Here is a 19,570-nt window from a genome sequence, read left to right as displayed (position 1 = left end):
GCGCTGTTCTTCTAAGTTTCTGTATTTCAATATTATATGCTGAACAGAAAGGGAGAAAAACAACATAAAAGCCGACTGTTCATCAGGAATACACCCTGTTGCATATTTAGTAATCCCAGGAATCAAACGGACCACATTTCACGAAGGACCTTCCTACATTACTCGGGAGTTCCGTTTCCTACACAACTGTTTTGTCCTTTGACAACAATAAATTACTCACATCAGCTATTTCACATTCACTATGAGCTTCTGACGATGATAGGTTACTGTGTATAGATATATTATCCGGTATTTCCGATGCAACTTCTTCCTCATCTGACTGAAATATTTCTTCAAGAATTTCCTCACGTGATAGCACCGCCATCCCACCAAATTTCATAACAATTATTGTTGCCAGTTTACTGAACAGAAATTTCCTTTGCAAGACACCAAAGTCCCTGGACTGATTTACATTTCCCTTTGAACACAAATGCCCTCGCGCACACACATATACAATAAATCTGAAAGAGTAAGGCCATAGAAGGCTGTAATATTATGGTTTATAATGGAAATATAACAATCTGAAACCTATCCGCAAAAATATGGAGAGAAAAAGCAGCGATGCAACCACAAGTGGAGCGGGACAGGGGTAAGGCAGATATCAATATATACCCATACAATATAAATTGCAAATGTTATAATTTTTATATATCCATTGGCCACCGACAATCCCCCCAAAAAATATATTATTGCACCATGAAAGTAAGAGTGCAAGAATAAATGATAACCTCACTGATCAAGTATAATGTTCAAAAAAGTGAAGAATGCAAGAACTTTCCGATATCTCACTGTTTTTAGGAAAGTGCCTGAATTTCCCTTACCAATGTGAATTTCCCGCTTTGTGGCAAATTTGCCAATATCCGAAAACGAAGAATGAGTTTACCACAGCAATGCGTGAACATAAACAGGTTCATTTCAAAGAGAACTGGTCCGAATACAGCATAAGATTTAAATAGTAAAGTGTTTGGGTCCAATTGGACCCAGAGGGACTTAAGTGTAAACATTTTTATTGCTCTCCATTTTAAACACCTACAGAGTTTATATTAATTATGTATGGAAACATAGTAAAATTAATGAAAGTCACGCAGTATTAGAAGTTTAGATGATATACTTTAGGAGTTATGTGACATCAAAAACAAAAATGGGTCAAAATGGAGTCGAGGACGTTAAGAGTGTTAATATTAATAACATAATACACGAGAAACCGTACAACACTGAATGCATCTTTAGTGCTGATACGGCTAAGTGTCACGAAATTACTTCTGGTAAAACTCTATCAGAAATAGATGAGAAACATACTACAGCAGTTGATCAGTCTTTTTCACACACCATTCAAACAAATATTTCTCATGGCAGCTGGGCACACTCATGTATATGTGTTTCCCAGAGCCCAAAAGATTGCACGGAGCCAAAATGAAATAACTGTTACCTAAACATACACCCTCCAACATTGTTATTGATGCGAGCAAATCAAGTGAACTCACTCGGAAACACGTCAGGCGGTGGCTATAAAAGTGCTTATTTCTGATGAGAAAAAGACGGTCTTGCTAATGCTTGACTCTTGGAGTGGACAAACAGGTAAGACGTGCAAGAAATATTACATGGAGAACACACTCGTGCTGAACTTTTATCCCAAAGGCCACAAGTGTAATCATCCTCTTAATGTATACTTTCATCTGCAGGATAAGCTAGTAATTCGGATAGTTGAGGATTATCTTTGACATAAATTCATTGTTTGTTATACACCAAAAAAGTTACATGACTCAGTCTGCATATTGAAAATACATTCTGTTGTGTATCATCAATTTTCTTAACTAGTTCTAAAGCACATGCTCGATTTGCATGGCAGAAATGTGGGAAAGTTACAAGAGCAAGAGCAGACTCATTTGGAAATATCTTGAGACTAAGTGGCGAGTAGATAATAGTGTCTGTGGCCATAAAGATTGTGTCGAAAGTGCATTGTAAAGTCTGCAAAATGCTGTATGCTAGTCACTTCATTATGGATCTCCATCACCAACACTGAAGAGCAAAAGGTTAATAGGTTAGTATTTGTTTATATGCACCGGGGTTAATAATTTTTTTATAACTTCGATACACGTCCTTGAAAACTCATATGTGTGGCTGCACCTTACTTATACTGCATGATACATTACAGAATGTAAATCCTGTACATAATCGAACTATACTTGTTATTAAATGCCGCTTGGAAATGGGTAAAATGTGTTGCATTTCAATTTTGTCAACAGGTATTTCAATTTAATTCATGATTTCTCTCACTAGGCTCAATAACCGAATGGTGTACTGGCTCTTGTACATCAAGTGACTACTACTGCATTAGTTAAAACCGTGCAACTGCTCGCACGACAGTAATTCATTACAATAATCTAACTCACACAGTTTTTATATGTTTCTATGGATGAGAGAGTTCTTAACTCTGAAGTGAAAACAAATATGCGATGTTTTGTTAAAGAAATTGATTCAGGCTAAATTTCAGTGCTCTTTGATAACACACGTAACCTCACATGACCAGACACAACATTTATATATTTGCCCGCGATTAATTAGGGCGCCTTAAGATGGCAATCATGCAATGAACTATTCACACATATAGATGTTCTATCCCGGTTTACAATAGTAGAGTCGGATCTAGCAAAACGATTTCATTTTTGTGCCAAAAGGGGAATTCCTGGGCTTTGCTAATGGATTTCAAGATTGCGTCCTTGTAGCAGCTGAATGAAGCATTTTCGCGTCGAGTGACTGTTATTAAGTTACTTAGCAATTATAATTGAATCTTGTCACTAATTTTCTTTAAAATTCAATCTAGTGGTTTATGGACCTTTCTTGTAAGTAAGGAATTAACATTTTCGAAATACATTTTTTTGAAATGGAAAATAATAAAATAAAAATGAATAGAATGTGATTGTTGTATTTTTAAATGGGTTATTATAATTTTTTCTTGTATCTATACATCTAGAAGCGAACTAGAAATTAATAGAAATGCTTAATGTAATAGCATTCAATCTCAGTATTAGGGATTAAATTTGAATATTAAAATATATTTCTTCTATCCTGTTTTCAAGTAGTTTCACATCATGTGCTATCGCTAATATTGGTCAACAAATTTTCACTTTATTTTTTACAGAAACGAAAGTAGCCAATCTTTATAGATTTCGAGGCGCTGAATACGAATATTACACTTAAAATTAGCTGTTAGCGCAGGGTTGATAGTAAATGTGGAATTTACCTTAAGAATTCATGTTTTACACATCTATTTTTTTAGGTTTTACTCAGGAACATATAATTACGTCTCTATTTATCGTTACGGAATGTGTGATACCACTTTCTATTCACCGATGACCGTACGTTCTGAAACTTCAACAATTGTTCCGGTAACTGGTACCGTTGGGAAATTATATACCCATATATTCGAAAATATCCCATTTTTAGAAGGAACTAGGATGTTTTATATTTTTACTGGCAACCCTGCAATAGTAAAATTATAATTTATATTTGAAAAGTAACCTGTCAATATTGGGAATGTTTTCTGCAAATGTCGTCATGATCGAAGCGAGCCGAACTGTAAAAAAATATTATCCCTTCTACCGAAATGTCGAAATTTTATATACCTTTACAACATGTACATTAAAAATGTAATATTTACTTCCGTATGGCGAACAGAACTATAGGACAACACATTCAGGCAATGTAACTATCATTTCGGTAGAATGTACTCGGGTGGGGGATTTTATGTACTAAAATATTGCACGAAAATTTCCCTTTCATCAAAATCCCGCCTTTTTTCTGTCTACATTTGGCAATCCTGCAATAAATAACTGCACTGGCAATCCTCGGATAAATATAATCATAAAATATACGTTGACACCAACAATTTATATTCTATTCACATCCACACAAAGAAATGTTCTTCCCATGGGGTGACCGTATTGTCAAGAAAGTTCGAAGGGGTAAATGTCACACGTACTTAGGGAACAAATGAATTGCGTTGTTGTTATAATAGCAATATAAAAAGAAGTGTAACAACGGTTTTGCTGCCGTCGTTAAGCAAGTTGTACTTGTTGGATCTGGCAACAATGCGTAAAACTCACTCATGTGCCCACGATCCAATCACCTGATCATTCGACAGGCTGAATCTTGTTGGCGGCGTGTGTGTGTGTGTCCGCGCTCTCTTTCACTGTACTGTAATGTGTCTTGGTTGAGAGGTTGTTGGTGGTGAATGTATATACAGTAAAGTATTTGGATTAAACTGCCAGTGTTTGTGTTATTTGAACGAGTGTCGGTTTTCTAGACAATTGCCCCGCACCTGCAAGAACAATCCTGATAACTTTTGTTATATTTGTGCATCCGCTATTTGTGGTAATAGAAGTCGACCACTTACTGATGCAGTAAGGAAAGCCTAGTCATTGTATTTAGGTTGTACATTGGGAGACCAAGACAAATCTTGGGCTCCACACGTGTGTTGTATTTCGTGTTCCTCCGTACTAAATGTTTGGATGCATGGGAAAAACGTCTCGATGAAGTTTGGCGTGCCTGATGTTTGGCGTGAACCCACAAATCATATGCCTGATTGCTATTTTTGTACGACACCGCCCTTGAAGAAAGGAATCAATACCAAAAGGGAGAGAAACATCGAATAACCCTGACATCCCATCTGTAATTCGCCCTGTGCCTCATGGACAAGGACTGCCAGTTCCTGTTCTCCCAAACGCAACAACATCAAGCAGTGATAGCGAGAATGCTGATTCTTCACATCCAGCCGAAGAAGTGCATCCATCCAGCAGTGTTGTTGATCCTTCATTTACGCCATCTTCATACAGCGAAACACACAAAATCACACAACGTGAACTCAGTCATCTGATAAGGGATTTAGACCTCCCGAAGTGTAAAGCTGAAGTGTTAGCCTCACGACTGCAGCAGTGGAACCTTTTAGCTGAAACACTGTGAGTCTCAGTTTTTCGGGATCGTCAGAGAGAACTTGAGAACCATTTCAGTACTTAAGGTGACATTACATTCTGGAGTGATGTTGAAGGTTTGTTTCATGACCTACATATTGCATACACACCGGACGAGTGGAGACTATTCATAGATGGTTCCAAAACAACCGGAAAGATGTACTGTTACATAATAATGACGAACGACCATCCATCACTGTCACATATGCAACTTTAGCAAAAGAAACGTACACTACTTTGAAATCTGTTCTAGGCGTCATTAGTTACAATCAGCATGAATGGCTAGTATGTGGAGATTTCAAAGTAATTTCGATTTTGTTGGGTTTGAAAGGAGGTTATAATAAGTATTGTTGTTATATATGTGAGTGGACAGTCGCGCAAGAGATAAACACTATACATAAAAGGAGTGGCCTTTAAGAACACCTTTGATTCCTGGCTCAAAAAATATTGTTAAATGAACCTCTAGTGAACCCCCAGAAAATTGTTCTCCCACCACAGCATATTAAGTCGGGACTTATGAGAGCGTTTGTAAAGGCAGTGAACACGAATGAAGCAGCATTCGGATATTAGTGCATGAAGTTTCCACGATTAAGTACAGAGAAGATCAAACAGGGAATATTCATTAGTCCACAGATACGCCAGATACTAAATGACTCTGACTATGAGGCCACTCTAAGCCCTGATCAGCTGCATGCGTGACGTTGTTTCCGTAATTTGACCACATTGTTCTTGGGAAACAAAAGAGCTGACAATTACAGGAACCTTGTGGATGAATTAATTCATGATTATCAAAACATTGGCTGCAACATGACACAGAAAATGCACTTTCTTCACTCACATCTCGGCAGCAGCAGTTTGTTTGTGCTGAACCTCACGTACTCAAATGCAGTGTTATGCACCATAAAGCAAGCTACATCGACTTGCTAAACATGATTATTATTGTTATTGAGACATCTTGTTCCCATACATTGCTGCAACTTCAAGATCAACGTTTGAGTTAGATGTGTTCGACCTTCGTATTCCCATCTCAAAATACGTATATTCGGAACATCTATCACCTGTATAAATTTGACCGAAGAGGATATAGACACTATATATATATATATATATATATATATATATATATATATATATATATATATACTAGCATTAATTAGACGTCTCGTCACCTCTTATTCCCTTTTGCGTCGAGAGTTTACATTTTAACGCGATTCAAAGTCACTATTCATCACAGCGAGCCCGGAAACTGTGCATTCGCCACTAATATCAGTTATTTTCAATGATTATATATATATATATATATATATATATATATATATATATATATATTAGTAATTAATAAATTTGCATATTATGTATAATACAACCACCGTGCCTTGCTAGCTGATTGGGTACGGAACTGAAGTTATAGAATACAATTACAGGGTCTTATAGAGTTAAATTAAGATAATACCTTCAAATTATTTATTCTAAATAAACTGTTGCAAATAAATGAAAATACAGTACTGAATCATCGGATAAACTATAAGTTTCAATGATTTCTTCGTCTCAATCAATTACTTATCCCTAGGACCGTGTGAAATCATCCATCCTAGTTTGTGCAGTTTCCCAGATAGCATGTAAGCTTAAATCAAGGGTCGCTTTCCCTTGATTTTGGCTTAGCAATGTACAGTTGATGCGACAAGCGACAATCAACCTTTATTTTAGCTTGTTTTTAACTTGAAAAGAAGCTTGAATGCGACAAGCGACAATCAACGTTTATTTTAGCTTGTTTTTAACTTGAAAAGAAGCTTGAATTTATCAACTTTCTACTAAGCCTATTTCAAGCTTGATTCAAAACGCTTGACGTTTGTCGATTGTTTAGCAAATGGAGCCTTCTGTAGGATTGGTGAGTAGTCTGAGTTTTGGCGCTTGATTTCTTCCAAAAGGTAAACAAAGGTAAGCTATGTGTATGAAATGTAATAGTAAGCCCTACTTTAGTTTTAATTACAAAATAAAAAGGTGACTTTTATTTTAGACTGGTGCGCTGAGCGCTTTTAGGATAGTATTACGTCATTACTTTTCAAATATGGATGGAATTTTATGTTTATACCTTTTATGTAGTTTTCTTTTTTTTTTAAGTGTGTTCATCCGTATAATGTATACCATATTTAGCCATTGGATTCTTTAAATTCAGTGATGGTTCTTGACAATTAGCATCAGCATAGGCGCCCGAAGGGGAGGGGGGTGGGGCCCGGGCCCCCTTTGGCTTACGAAAATGTATACGTAATATAGGAAACCATGTATATTAAATACCATGCGTAATATAGCAACCGTGGAGATGGGCCCCTCCCTAGAAAATTTTCCTCGGGCACCCCTGAATATCAATACAAAAATTAGAGGGTTAACTTCAGCAGACGGCTTTATCATATTAAAAATTTATAGGTTGAATACTTGATAACTGTTAAGGCATTGCTTTAGCAGACGGCTGTACCATATTTATATCGATTTTATGGTCATTTTTCACTAGATTTGAGATAATACTGTTACATATAGAGAATTTTGGAACTTGGGGACCAAAATCAGGTAAAACCACCGTGTTTACAGGAGAAATGAGTTGGTGTTACGTAACCGTAATTACTAACATAACTAACCAATCCTAACCTAAATCGTCAAAAACAGAAAATATAGGAAGAAAGTACGAATTCAGGTAAAATCACCATGTAAAAATTATTGCGGATATTTTATGTATTTTTCCACTTTCCTCGTTTATGTGCATGTTTTCCGTCGCTGACACGCCTGCTCTCTACGGACGCATCCCCTCGCTCCGCTCGGGACTCTAAGTTACACTCCTGCCCTGACTCGGTTAGATGGCATTCGTGCTTTTGTTTTGTGGCCACCTAGCACAAGTTGGTTCGTGGTTTATGCACTAGCTTCTCATTTAGTGGATATTCTACAAAAAGGAACTGGGAAATGCAATGTGTGAACATTTGCTAGAACCATCTGCTCGAGTAATGCCCAAGTATCTTAACCCAGCCTAACCTAAACTAACCCAAACTAACTTAACCTACCTAAACCATAAAAAAATACAAAATATATACCAAGAAAGTACAAAATTTAAGCAAAATATTGCCCCCCCCCCAGTTCAAAAAATATGCCGTTACATAACACTTTACGTAGCATAGCTGAGCGAGCGAAGGGGAATAGATGCCCCACAGGGCTCGTTTTTTCCCTACTTTTTAAGTTACACGCGTTTGGCATTGCAACCATTGCAGACGGTCATTTTCCAAAGCTTCATATGTACTTACTGCCATCTCATTCCTTGCTTGTATTCGTCTGCCTACCGCCTTGTCAATTAGATCCACCATAACATACTTAATTTTCCATTTCGTAGGATTCTATATAACAGACACGATTTATGAAGTCTAAACACATTAAAATAATTTATTTAACTAGGTAGAGCCATCTGCTAAAGTTAACCACATATTAATAATGAAGGTAGTTAAATGATAATGTAAGTGTTTTAAACTCAATAAATTGTATATGCAAATGAGTATACATGGGAAAGTAAGTATGTTATGGTGGAGCTATTTGCCAGGGCGGAAGGCGGTTGAATACAAGCAAGGAACGAAATGCCAGTATTTGTATGTTAAGTTTTGGAAAATGACAGTCTCAATGGCTGCAATGCCAATCGTGTGTAACTTAAAAGATAAGGGGAAAAAACAAGTCCTACGGGGCTTCTAATCCCCTCCGCTCGCTCAGCTGTGGTTCGTGAAGCGTTTGTAAAGTAGTGCCCCAAATCTAGTGAAAAAATCAACAAAATCGATTTAAATTTGGAGAGCCGTCCGCTAAAGTAATGAAAATTACGTTTTATCTCTACAATCGAGGAGAAAACTGCTTTGAATTAATACATTGCCTAAGCTTTCTTGTTTTAGCTTTCACCGATACACTAAAAATTTTACACCGATACACTGATGTGGCTTCCCCAAGAATCGGTACGGATGATATTTAAATGCAGCAAGCAAGCCTGGATATTTCACTCATTTTAGAATGCATCATGCTTATCTTTCGTTCCTTATGTTCTTCCATATTTATTCGGAGGTTGGGGGCAAAATTGAAGAATATAAATACTTATGTCCGACTTTATTTAGTAACAATTACTTATTCTAAGGTATACTTCATCAATCTTAGATTAAGTGATATCACTCATTTCATCGCTTTACAATAAGTGCAAGGAAAGGTTCGATCGGGTATGGACTTTTGGGTTTAGGGTAAAAGAACGATGAATTTCGAAAAATTACTTATTAGATATTAATAATAATTCACAGTGGATTATTACGCGAAAATAAGTTGGCATATTAGTTTGAAGTTTGTAAGCTAAGAAGTCGAGGGTGTAAGTTTGAAGAAAACTAGGTTTTTCGTTGCTTACATTTTTATATTTTTATCCTCTAAAAACAGTAACTTCTGTCTCTTAATTGATTTTAGTGCTTTTGTTTACTTTTTTTTCTACCAGGTTAATAAAGTCTGGATCTAAAATCTCAGAAAAATATTTGCAATCTGAACGGATGTAATACAGAAATAACGCTATTTTTCAGGATTGGCCAAAATCGTGTTTTTTTAAAACTTTTTTTCACTTAAACCGGAATGTTTGCTTTACACCAGTTTTTTTTTTGTTTAAATACGTTTACCTTAGATTAAAGTATAGTAACCGTTGCCTTTTTTTTTTTTTAAGAGTAAAGGTAATTTGAGGCTGATGATTCGATTGAACAAGGTCGCAACCTCGAGAAATGAACGCAACTCGCTCAAACTAGAGGTCATAGGTCAACTAGTTCTGCAAATGATTTGCCATTACATCATAAATTATTTAGCAGTCTACTCCTTCAGCATTGGTTAAGCTTGAATTTTCCTTGTCGGAGGCATGATAGACCACAAGTTGAGTGGGGGTGGGATTCGTGAAAAATACTTTTTTAACTTGTCTCTTTAATTGTGATTTTATTTTATCAAGTTTGGAGTTCCCGCCGAACTGCCTGTAGTGCGCTGCCACACTAGCGGACGGTCAACAAAACTTTTCCACAGAAGCTGATTAAGTGTCTAAATTTATAACATTGGAAAGTAAATCGACGAAACAGAGATTTCTATTAGGTTTGACTGGTTTGTTAATAATAATAATAATAAAAAGTTTTATTTAGAAAGATAGTATGAATGGTCCAGAACTATTAGTCACTTCCTGTGTTGATAAGCAAATTAAATTAAGCCTATATTTCTGACTGACTAAATTAGATCTTCTGTACTATATAGTCTTTTAAAATTGTCCATTGATTTAATCTGTATAACTATAGAGTGATTCCATTTTGCAGTTCTTTCCCTTTTGGTTCTTAAGTGGCTCCTAAAATACTCACAAGTATGCAAGATCACTGCAACGTATTTCTATCAGTTGACCTCCGTGGATGATGAGTCTGTGGATTTATCGCCTTTGTTATCAAGGGATTCTGGTTTCGAGTTCAAATGAAGGACAATATCTCTCTGCAAACTGAGTAGTGGTTCGGATCTCACTTTAAGCTGTAGGTCCCGTTCTTCATAACCCCGCTGTTATGTCCTTAACCATAGAAAGACGAAGGTTGGCCAAATTTACCCGCACTTTCTTTTTCTCTTTGCCCGAACAAATGAATTTTACAACGTTTGAATTTTTTTGTATTTTCTTCTGTAATCTAAACTTAAATTTAGTTTTATTAGAAAGCACATTATTGTGGTAGTTTTTTTTTTTTTAGCGCAGGAGACTAAGTACATTTTTTTAGCAACTTAGAAATGTTAAGAGGAGTACAGTTTTACTTTGAAAGGATCATGTAAACTTATCTATTCTTTGAATGGATGACTAAATTAACATAATCTACTTTTATACATTGAGCAAACTTAATACTCTCAGGTTTAGTATAGTAACTTGTCTACACAGGCTAATGTATTTCAAGCTACTTCATGTCTGCTAACCAAATGCGGTAGTAGTCTGTACTGGGACTTGTAATATTTCCTATTAAAATAAAATTTCACAAGTCTTAAAATAATTTTACAACTCTCATTTATTAGTAGCAGTCATTAAATAACTTTAAAATAAATTAGTAGGGTTAAAATTGGAATTTACAACCACGAGCAAAATTGACCCCCCTTAGTCTTTCACGTGACCAATTATAGTTTAGTCTTCCTAGGGTTACTGTTAAGATACACGGATGACTAATGATAGTGAATGATTATGAAGGAATTAGTGGCATGAGAACGGGAAAACCCTCACGAATATGATATTTTCCATCATAAACTCATAAGGCCGGAGATTGAACCAAAGATCCGTCGCACCAAAAGGCAACGTTCTACCTCTGAGCAATCAACCCTTTCCTTCCGCAGTGCTGATTTATAACGTCATACTCTAATGACCTGGTCATAATTCTCCAACGTAGTGGTCTTCTACACACGTCTTCCTAATTGTTCCCCACTTTCCCCCCCAAGATTTCTGATTAAATGAACAGCGAAATCATATTTAAATAAAATCTTTGAGTTTTGTCCCACGGTTATGCGGGGCAGCCTAAAGGAGACGGTGATGATGAGAATGAATTAAATAATGGATTGAATTAAGTGGAGGGGAATGGTAGAACCCTGAGAAAATCTGCGTACACGGTGTTTGTCCACCACAAACGTACATCCATGTCCAAAATTATTGTCGCATGTCTATAAATATGTTGTAGGAATAAAATTTTATAACGAATTCGCCCTGTATTTCTTATAATGTTGGTATGTGCATAATCGGCAGACATGTATGTGGCAAATTTCATGTCAAAAGAGCAGTAAATAAGAACAATAAAACGAAAATAAAACTTTCTTGTCCATTTGTTTTACTCATTCTAATTTATGTGCTTATAATTCTTTCCCTATAAAATTTTCCACAAATATACATTTCTCGATTATACACATAGTATCGGTATTAAAAGTACCCTGCAAAGTCATTATCAAATTATATGCTTACAAGAAGACAGTTATAGATATGCGACAATCATTTTGAACATGAATGTACATTTAATTGTTTCAATGTTTTGTGAAATAATATATTTTCTAGTTATATTAACACCTTCAAAACAATATTTCCTACAATTTATTGCAGATATCAGAATTGTATTTGGCCAAATGCAATCTACTTTAGCTGACCTTAGTGAAAGAGTATCTTCCGTCGAGAAGAAGGTCGACACACTTCTAATTAATGGTGTGAGTGTGAAAGCAGAGTCCATAAACGAAGAATCCGAACTTCTTGGCCTTCTGCCTCTGCGAACGTTGAATGATTTTCAAACATTTGAGAGAAAGCTTGAAGAAACTAACTTCGGAAAGAAATATGTAAGTATCCTATCAAACCTGTACAAGTTATGAAGCAGGTTTCAAATCTTTGTTATATCTTTTAATGTACGTCTTATTGGAACATCTCTCTTTTGACTAAATGTTAGAATCAACTCCATTTTTGCCAATTTAGCCATTATCATGTGCATTAGCTATGGACTATAATTTTGGTCAACTTGCTAATATAGTCATTTAGGCGGCAATTAAATCTTTTGCAGTCAATTTTTTTTTTAGAAAATATGAAAAACCTTAAAAAAGTAGTTTATCTTGGTATTTTTCTAATTCTTTTGTTTACAACAGCACTTACATTGTCACAGTAGATTAGATATCTTTTATCAGTCTCACTTATCCGTCACGGTAAATTGGGATTTCTGGATCTGGTTTCTCCATAGTCAATTTGTTTGATTAGTTTCTAGTGTATTTTTAGTTTGGGTGGAGTTTTTCTTGTTGAGATGCGTGCATGTGCATGTATATATTTTTGTGATAGATCAATAGTGTTATCAAGCCATACCCTGCATTAGAAGTTGAAAATAATTCAAGAGATTTTATTATTAATACTTCTAGTCAATGAAGGAACAAATTGTATTGTGAAACTGTTTGATTTGAGGATATCAAAAGATAAATAATATTAGAACATCTTTGTAAACTAGTAGACTTAAAGTACCAAATATTTAGTTTCTTTATTCCTAAATTCTGTTACCTATAATTTAAGGTAAGTTGAGCCATTTTTAGCTAGCTTTTGTGCGTCATTTAGCTATTTTCTGACACTACTTGTTGGCAGCACTGATTAACCCACTGTTACTTGTTACTTTTGGAAGTGTATGTAATTTCCATATGCATACACACACACAAACACAAACACAAACACACACACACACACATATATATGTAGTATTTTTTTCTAATTCAAACGGACGATGGTCCTTTTCAATAAACGCTATTCCGATATAAAGCTGAAAGTTACCAAATAAATCCCAGGTGAACAGTTTTTGTTAGTCACGTAGCCCATTTCATACGGCCTTCCGTGAAACTCAGAACCCCACGCCTTTTTTTTTTTCACACTTCACATTACGGTATCTAAAAATTAATCTAGTTAAATTCATGCTTCGTTTTTTTTCCCACTGGTAGAAAAACATAACAATACGAACCCTTATATATATTGTTTTTCTTTTTGATTTCAGCATGCATTAGATCTAAATACTTTCCTTTCTTTCAGGTAAAAGTATTACTGTCAATTGGTGGTAAGGATTTTAAAAGGTTTCGCTCACAATACAATAAGAAGAACTTTGTGCGACAAACTCGCAATGGAATTCTCCTACTCTGGCAGGAAACCAAGGATCATGAAGCAAAAAAGCACACCTTTGGGTCCAACCAAATGTGCAATAAGATCAACAGTAAGTTGATTTGAAAAGTTGTACTGAAATATTTAACTTCATTTATTTATTTATGCTACTAACCATACAAAATTCCAGTTTGCTAATTATTAAGTCTTACTTCTCTCGTACTGGACGTGTGTTCTCATATTAGTATGTCCCAAACAATCAGAAGTAATTCTTCATGAATAAAGTGTGCTTTGAGTACTTTAGGATTCTTTTACTGTCAAGTAGTAAAATATGTAAATGTGTTCACCCTTACTGGGTGAATATAACATCTGTGTAGAATGTATAGGAAATTCAATAACTGATCCAACACTCTATGTTGTAAACACAGCTTTACTGGCAAAGTACATATTTAAACAAATCTTTGCTTGAAAAAGCATTCAAAAGAATTTGTAAGGTGCACGGAAAATCTAAAACCAAATAAAATTCCAAGGTAGGAATGATTCCAGGGCTAAATAAAGTCAATAGTGTCAACGAATTTAAATTGAAGTACAGTGTAGGAATCACTACTGTGAAGTATAATTTTGCACCAGACTTTTCGTGTATACCTGTAAATTTGATACTGTCTACCACACGAATATAACTTTTGTTGGGTTGGCAACACTATTAGTCTGGTAGTATTACATAGTATGCCAAACTGTCTCCCCTGCCGATATTTTAAAGGTGCAAAATTTCAGAGCTCTTTGTCTAACACTGGAACGCAGATAAAACACTAGAAGAACATAGCTTTCGAAGTTACCATAATTCCAGTATCAAAAGAGAAAAGTTGCAGGCTTTCAAGACAGCGAATAGTCAAACTTTCGTCTTTCTGTCGTCTTCATCTTTCAATTTTTCGTGACAACGAAGTTAGCCAAAACCTAATGTGTTTTTTGTAGTGTTATTTAAGGTGACTTTAAACGTTGACTCAAAACCATATCACCACTAAGGGCACCGAAAGAAAGTCTTGTTACACTTGTATCGAAAAATGTAACTTTTCCATTATATAATATACCAGAAGTGTGGTGGAAGATAACTTTCTATAGTACCCTTACATAAAAATCACAAAATAGGGGCCTAGCTTAGGTGACTTGAAAAATAATATAGGAATTAGTTTCAGCTCTAGGTATCAAGGTATCCATGTTTACAAACGATACCATAATTCCGTAAAGCTATTTAAGAGGGAAATTTATTTCAAATGTTTTTTTTTTTTTTTTAAAGAATAAAAATCGCTAGTATTTGCTTGAAATTCTATCTTTCTTTTCAGCTGCTGTTCGTAAGATGTACACCGTCGCAACAGAAGAAACGGTGAAGGAAGTATTGGGTGTTTGGCTGCAGCAGGCGGAGCCTAGACTACTGCGTAGGTAAGTATAGTTTTACCTATTTTCCTTACAATCACGAGAGAGACCGGAAAGTTCTTACCATCACTAAATAAGCTAGGGATCTGCAACTTAGTCCATGGACGCGTTCTTCTCTACATATACGTTTTGTATTCACTACATTTCTCACATCTATAGGTCACTAGATCAATATCATATGCATAGAATTCTGTGGATTTGGAGGAAAAAGAGATTTCCACCGTTTCAATGCCTCTTACTTTCCCGGACCCCAAGATATGAACATCTTATTATAATAATTGTAATCCTTCCCTTTTTCTTCCTTTTAGGATATGTATAATAAAACGTTTTTGTAATAATTTTAAATGAGAAGTTACTTCCATATTTCAAATCTTAAAAGATTTAGAGATACCGACATTTTATTAGAATAATTGTAATCCCCACCTTTTTTTTCTCCTCTCCACATCGTTTCTTTCCCTTTTTACTAGCATGTCAAAAAAGAAAAAAAAGGGCCGAAACACGTGGCAAAGTATTTTAAATGAGAAATGGAAATACTGAACTTCAAATCTCTCACCTTAAGGGATTAAATACTTTACTATAATAATTATAATCCCCATCCATTTTTCTTTCCACCCCCCTTTCTTACCTCCGAGGCATATTTCAAAAGCGCTTAAATTCTTATCTACTTATTTTAAATAATATGAAAATACCAAATTTCATGTTTCAAACCTTCATAAATTCAGAGATTTCGACATCTTATAATAATTGTAATCCTCACTCCTTTTCTTTTCTTTCTCACCTTTTTTTCCTTTGCACTAAAATATCAAAAACCGCTTAAATATGTCAAATTATTTGAAATGAGACATCCGAATATCAAATTTCAAGTCTGTAACCTTAAGGAATTCGGAGATATGGTCATATTTTAAAAATACGTCCCACACCTATTTTCCTCCCCTTCCTGTCGAATTTGCAAAAATCCTTCCTTAGTGGTATCCTACCTAACAAATACCATGTACTGTCCATATTTAACTTGTCTATCTTAAGCGATTTGGCCTGTGCAAAGATCTGTCGGTCACTCAATCACTTAGGTCTTTGTATTTTATATAGCGAGATGAGTTCATTTTTACGCACTCGTGTATTAGTACACAGTGAAATGAGATGAAATGTTTACCTTGTATGTATTTATTATTTTATTATCCCTTATAATTTAGCAACTTTCCTGTTACTTTCCTCGGAGGATGGAAATTTTAACTAAAATCGAGATTCATTACTGTTTACATTTTTATTTTCTTGTCTTCTGGAAGAAAGTACCTCTGTTAATTTTATTTTTTGATTACTCCTCTCTGCTGAATGAAATCTTTTTTTAAGGCTAACATTTATTCCTTGATTAATTTTGGTGTTGATTACTTCTTTTCTATACTGAAGGAAATTTCATTTTTTGAAAACTGCGATGTCAGAGTAATAGAGAGATAGGCACTTACTGTTATATTTGCCTTCTAAAAACATTTCCTACCTGGTGCATGAAAAACAGAAAGCAACTAACCTCTTTTTTTCTTGACTAATTTTAGTGTTATTTTACATCCTTTCTATCTACTGAACGAACTCATCTCTTGAGAGAAAAACTACAATACCACCCTCTTTCTTGATTGATTAGAGTTAATTACTTCTTTTCTATACTAAATGAAACCATCTTACATTCTGGAAAACTCTGCAATGCCATTGGAATAGAGAAATATGCAATTGCAGAATCTTCCAGACGATAAGATTATTTCGTTTAGTATAGAAACAAGCAATAAAGTACTATAATTAATTAAGATACAGATGGTATTGTAGTTCTTTTTGTCCTTCTCAGAAGATACGGTTTCATTCAGGAGATAGAAAAGAAGTAAAATAACATTAAAACTAATCAAGGAACAGTTTTTTTTCCTAGAAGATAAAGACTTCAGCAGTTAGAAAATTTTGTTAAAAGACAAAATAATAGTAAATGCACATTTCTCTCTTACAAAGACATTCCCGAGTTTTCGGGAAGATAAGACTTCATTCAGTATGAAAAAGAAGTAATCAACACTAAAATTGAACAAGAAATAAAGGTTAATGTTTTATCCACAAGATAAAGACTTCATTCAGCAGTGGCAGTGATAAAAAAATAAATTAAAAAAGTAAGAGTAGTTTTTTTTCTCCCCAAAGACAAAAACATTTCAATAGGATGGAGCACGCCAAAGTATGCGTATGCGTAAACACTCGAACAACAAATTACCAGGAAAATAAATAGGGAGACATAGGTCTTAAAATGCATTCAGAATTTGACTGGATTGAAGTAAATGAAGTGATTTTCCTGCCTTGTGCCATGTACACTGAGAAATGTTTCTGCTTTCAAAGATGTCATATAAAGAACTAGGTCGATAGGTCGCAGGAGTATTTATTACTTCTCTATAATGAATTGTGAAACGACGCTAATGACTCCGACACGACGTTCAATGAATATGGGTCAAATAAACTTAGTGTTACATTTACGGTAATGAGTCATCCCTTCTTCATTTGATATGTATGATGAAGGCAATATGCATGTCTTCCTATCAGTGATTCTTGTGTTTTGAAAGAATGAAACGTTGCAAAGATGTATTCCTCCGCTGTAAGGCTCAGGATTAAAATCCGTTTGTTTTACTGTCACAAATAATTCCAATGAATTGTTGTTCAACACCTCTTTACGTATTAGTCACCAGTAACTTTTTTCATTTTTTATTTTTAAAGAGAAATATTTCATTGAACCTCTAAGGTATGTTCCAAACTCGTTGCAAAATGGTACGAAGTTGTCCGTGTACACGGTGCCTACTTTAGTAAATTCTACACTCTTCCTGTGAATTGCGAACTACACTTTCCCATGCGTTCTGTTGTACGTGACGCAGGATAACGCCTTGTAGGTCATCATCTGTTATTTATGTTGCTCCGTGAAGAATACAAGGTATACAGGTTCACACACTTATGACCTATCTTTCCTGTGAATCGTGAGATCAGATTGCATTTCATACAAGGCATGGAGAGAAAATTACAGAAATAAGTAAATATTTGTTCTTCCATCTCTCAGTGATTTCTTATATCAGTGATTACTTCGTTTGTTTTTCGTAACGCCGTGCTTATACAACAGTACCGAGTGAGTCAATATGACATTTTCTGGATTTATCTCAATTGATGCTCTCACAGAACAATGCACATTTTCAGCTAGGAAATTAAAAAAAAAACTTTACTGAAAATTTACTGGCACTAGAACATTGAAATAGGTAAAGTGAATAAATACCATGCAGTGGTACCAGTGATGAAACGAGTAACATACTTCGTGACTCGTGTTCCCGAAGTAGTCAGATCCCTGACCCTGTATGACCCAGACAGATTCGTGCGATCCCGAGACGACTTAATATCAGACTGTGGGAGAGTATGTTGTAATTGTAACAAACGCGATTCTTTCCTTTCAAGTGTTTCTTATGAGTGATCGTCAAAATTTAATCAAATAAGGCTGTAAAACGTAAAATGTAGAATATAAGGGATGCCGCTAAACCGAAAGAGTGTTTGGGTAATGTTTGTGTATAGTAGTGTTTAAAATTACTTTATTAATTTTCAGTATGGGAAGATGAATTATATTGTATTTGACATAGTCAAGACACTTTGAATAAGAAGTGTCACACTACAAATCTAACATCTGAATAGGTGAGCTCGATTAGGGAATATTAATTCACTATAAAAAATTCTACAGTAATGCTATAGAGATCATATTTGGAGTGCTTCCAAGCCATGGATCACCAGATCTGAGAAACGAGTGCCAGACTCTGTTGCCTTGTGTGGCACTTACTTCAAAGAATAATAATGTATTTTAATGAGAGCGTATTTATAAGGTAAACAATATGAATGTTTTCTTTTAACTGTGCAATCAATTACATGTTTTTCAGTATGTATTTATGATCGTTATTTTGCAGAGAACGAAGAAATTCAAAACCTGTAGTGGAAGGTCACACCGTTGAAGTTGAGGAACCCAATTAAGGAAATAAGTTAGAAATAATACAAAATATGTAAATAAGTTCAATAAATAACACTGTAATACAAGCTGATTGTTTTCATGGAACCTTATATCAGTTATTGCGTAGAATGTAGGGATAATTTATTTCAATTATGTAGCAGCAGGATGCGAAATCATAACAGTTATGATCGGGGAGAGATAGGAGTAAATAAATAAGTAAAAAAAAATGCACTGGAAAGTTTTGAAATGAAGATTTCATATATTGAACATCCAAAATTATTGATATATGTAAGGTTAGGGATAATGCTTATCCACTAGGTTGTCCACTAACTGCACAGATTTACTGTAAATAGTTTGTATACTTCTGACAGTGTCGATGTCACCTTATCTCTCCAGTAAATTATTGAGGATGAATTTTCTTTCAAAATTTTGAAGTGTGGGAATGGCCATCCTCAGTATTTCGCACCCTGTGTAGCAGTGGTTCTAAGATTTAATTTATATTTCTTTCTT

At 35.0% G+C, this 19,570-nt stretch overlaps 1 protein-coding gene across 1 annotated transcript; it reads left to right on the top strand.

Moving 5' to 3' along the window:
* The first annotated feature begins 11,995 nt into the window (after positions 1-11,995).
* On the top strand, positions 11,996-19,141 carry LOC145664111 (uncharacterized). The gene is made up of 4 exons (XM_081730473.1): positions 11,996-12,359; positions 13,576-13,753; positions 14,982-15,078; positions 19,020-19,141. Exons 1-4 carry the CDS (start codon positions 12,036-12,038, stop codon positions 19,081-19,083), a joined length of 663 nt encoding a protein of 220 aa, XP_081586599.1. The 5' UTR covers positions 11,996-12,035; the 3' UTR covers positions 19,084-19,141.
* The last annotated feature ends 429 nt before the right edge of the window (positions 19,142-19,570 follow it).

This window comes from Thermobia domestica, chromosome 1 (genome assembly GCF_964235325.1).
Source record: "Thermobia domestica chromosome 1, izTheDome1.hap1.1, whole genome shotgun sequence".
In the NCBI taxonomy this organism is placed as follows: Eukaryota; Metazoa; Arthropoda; class Insecta; order Zygentoma; family Lepismatidae; genus Thermobia; species Thermobia domestica.
This window is presented reverse-complemented; position numbering and strand designations above follow the sequence as displayed.

What these genes read in the sequence shown, in the direction of transcription:
- LOC145664111 (XM_081730473.1), top strand. Translation starts at nt 12,036, where the DNA reads ATGAATGTACATTTAATTGTTTCAATGTTTTGTGAAATAATATATTTT. An exon ending in AATGTGCAATAAGATCAACA is followed by an intron (nt 13,754 to 14,981) that starts GTAAGTTGATTT and finishes CTTTCTTTTCAG; the next exon opens with CTGCTGTTCGTAAGATGTAC. An exon ending in GAGCCTAGACTACTGCGTAG is followed by an intron (nt 15,079 to 19,019) that starts GTAAGTATAGTT and finishes GTTATTTTGCAG; the next exon opens with AGAACGAAGAAATTCAAAAC.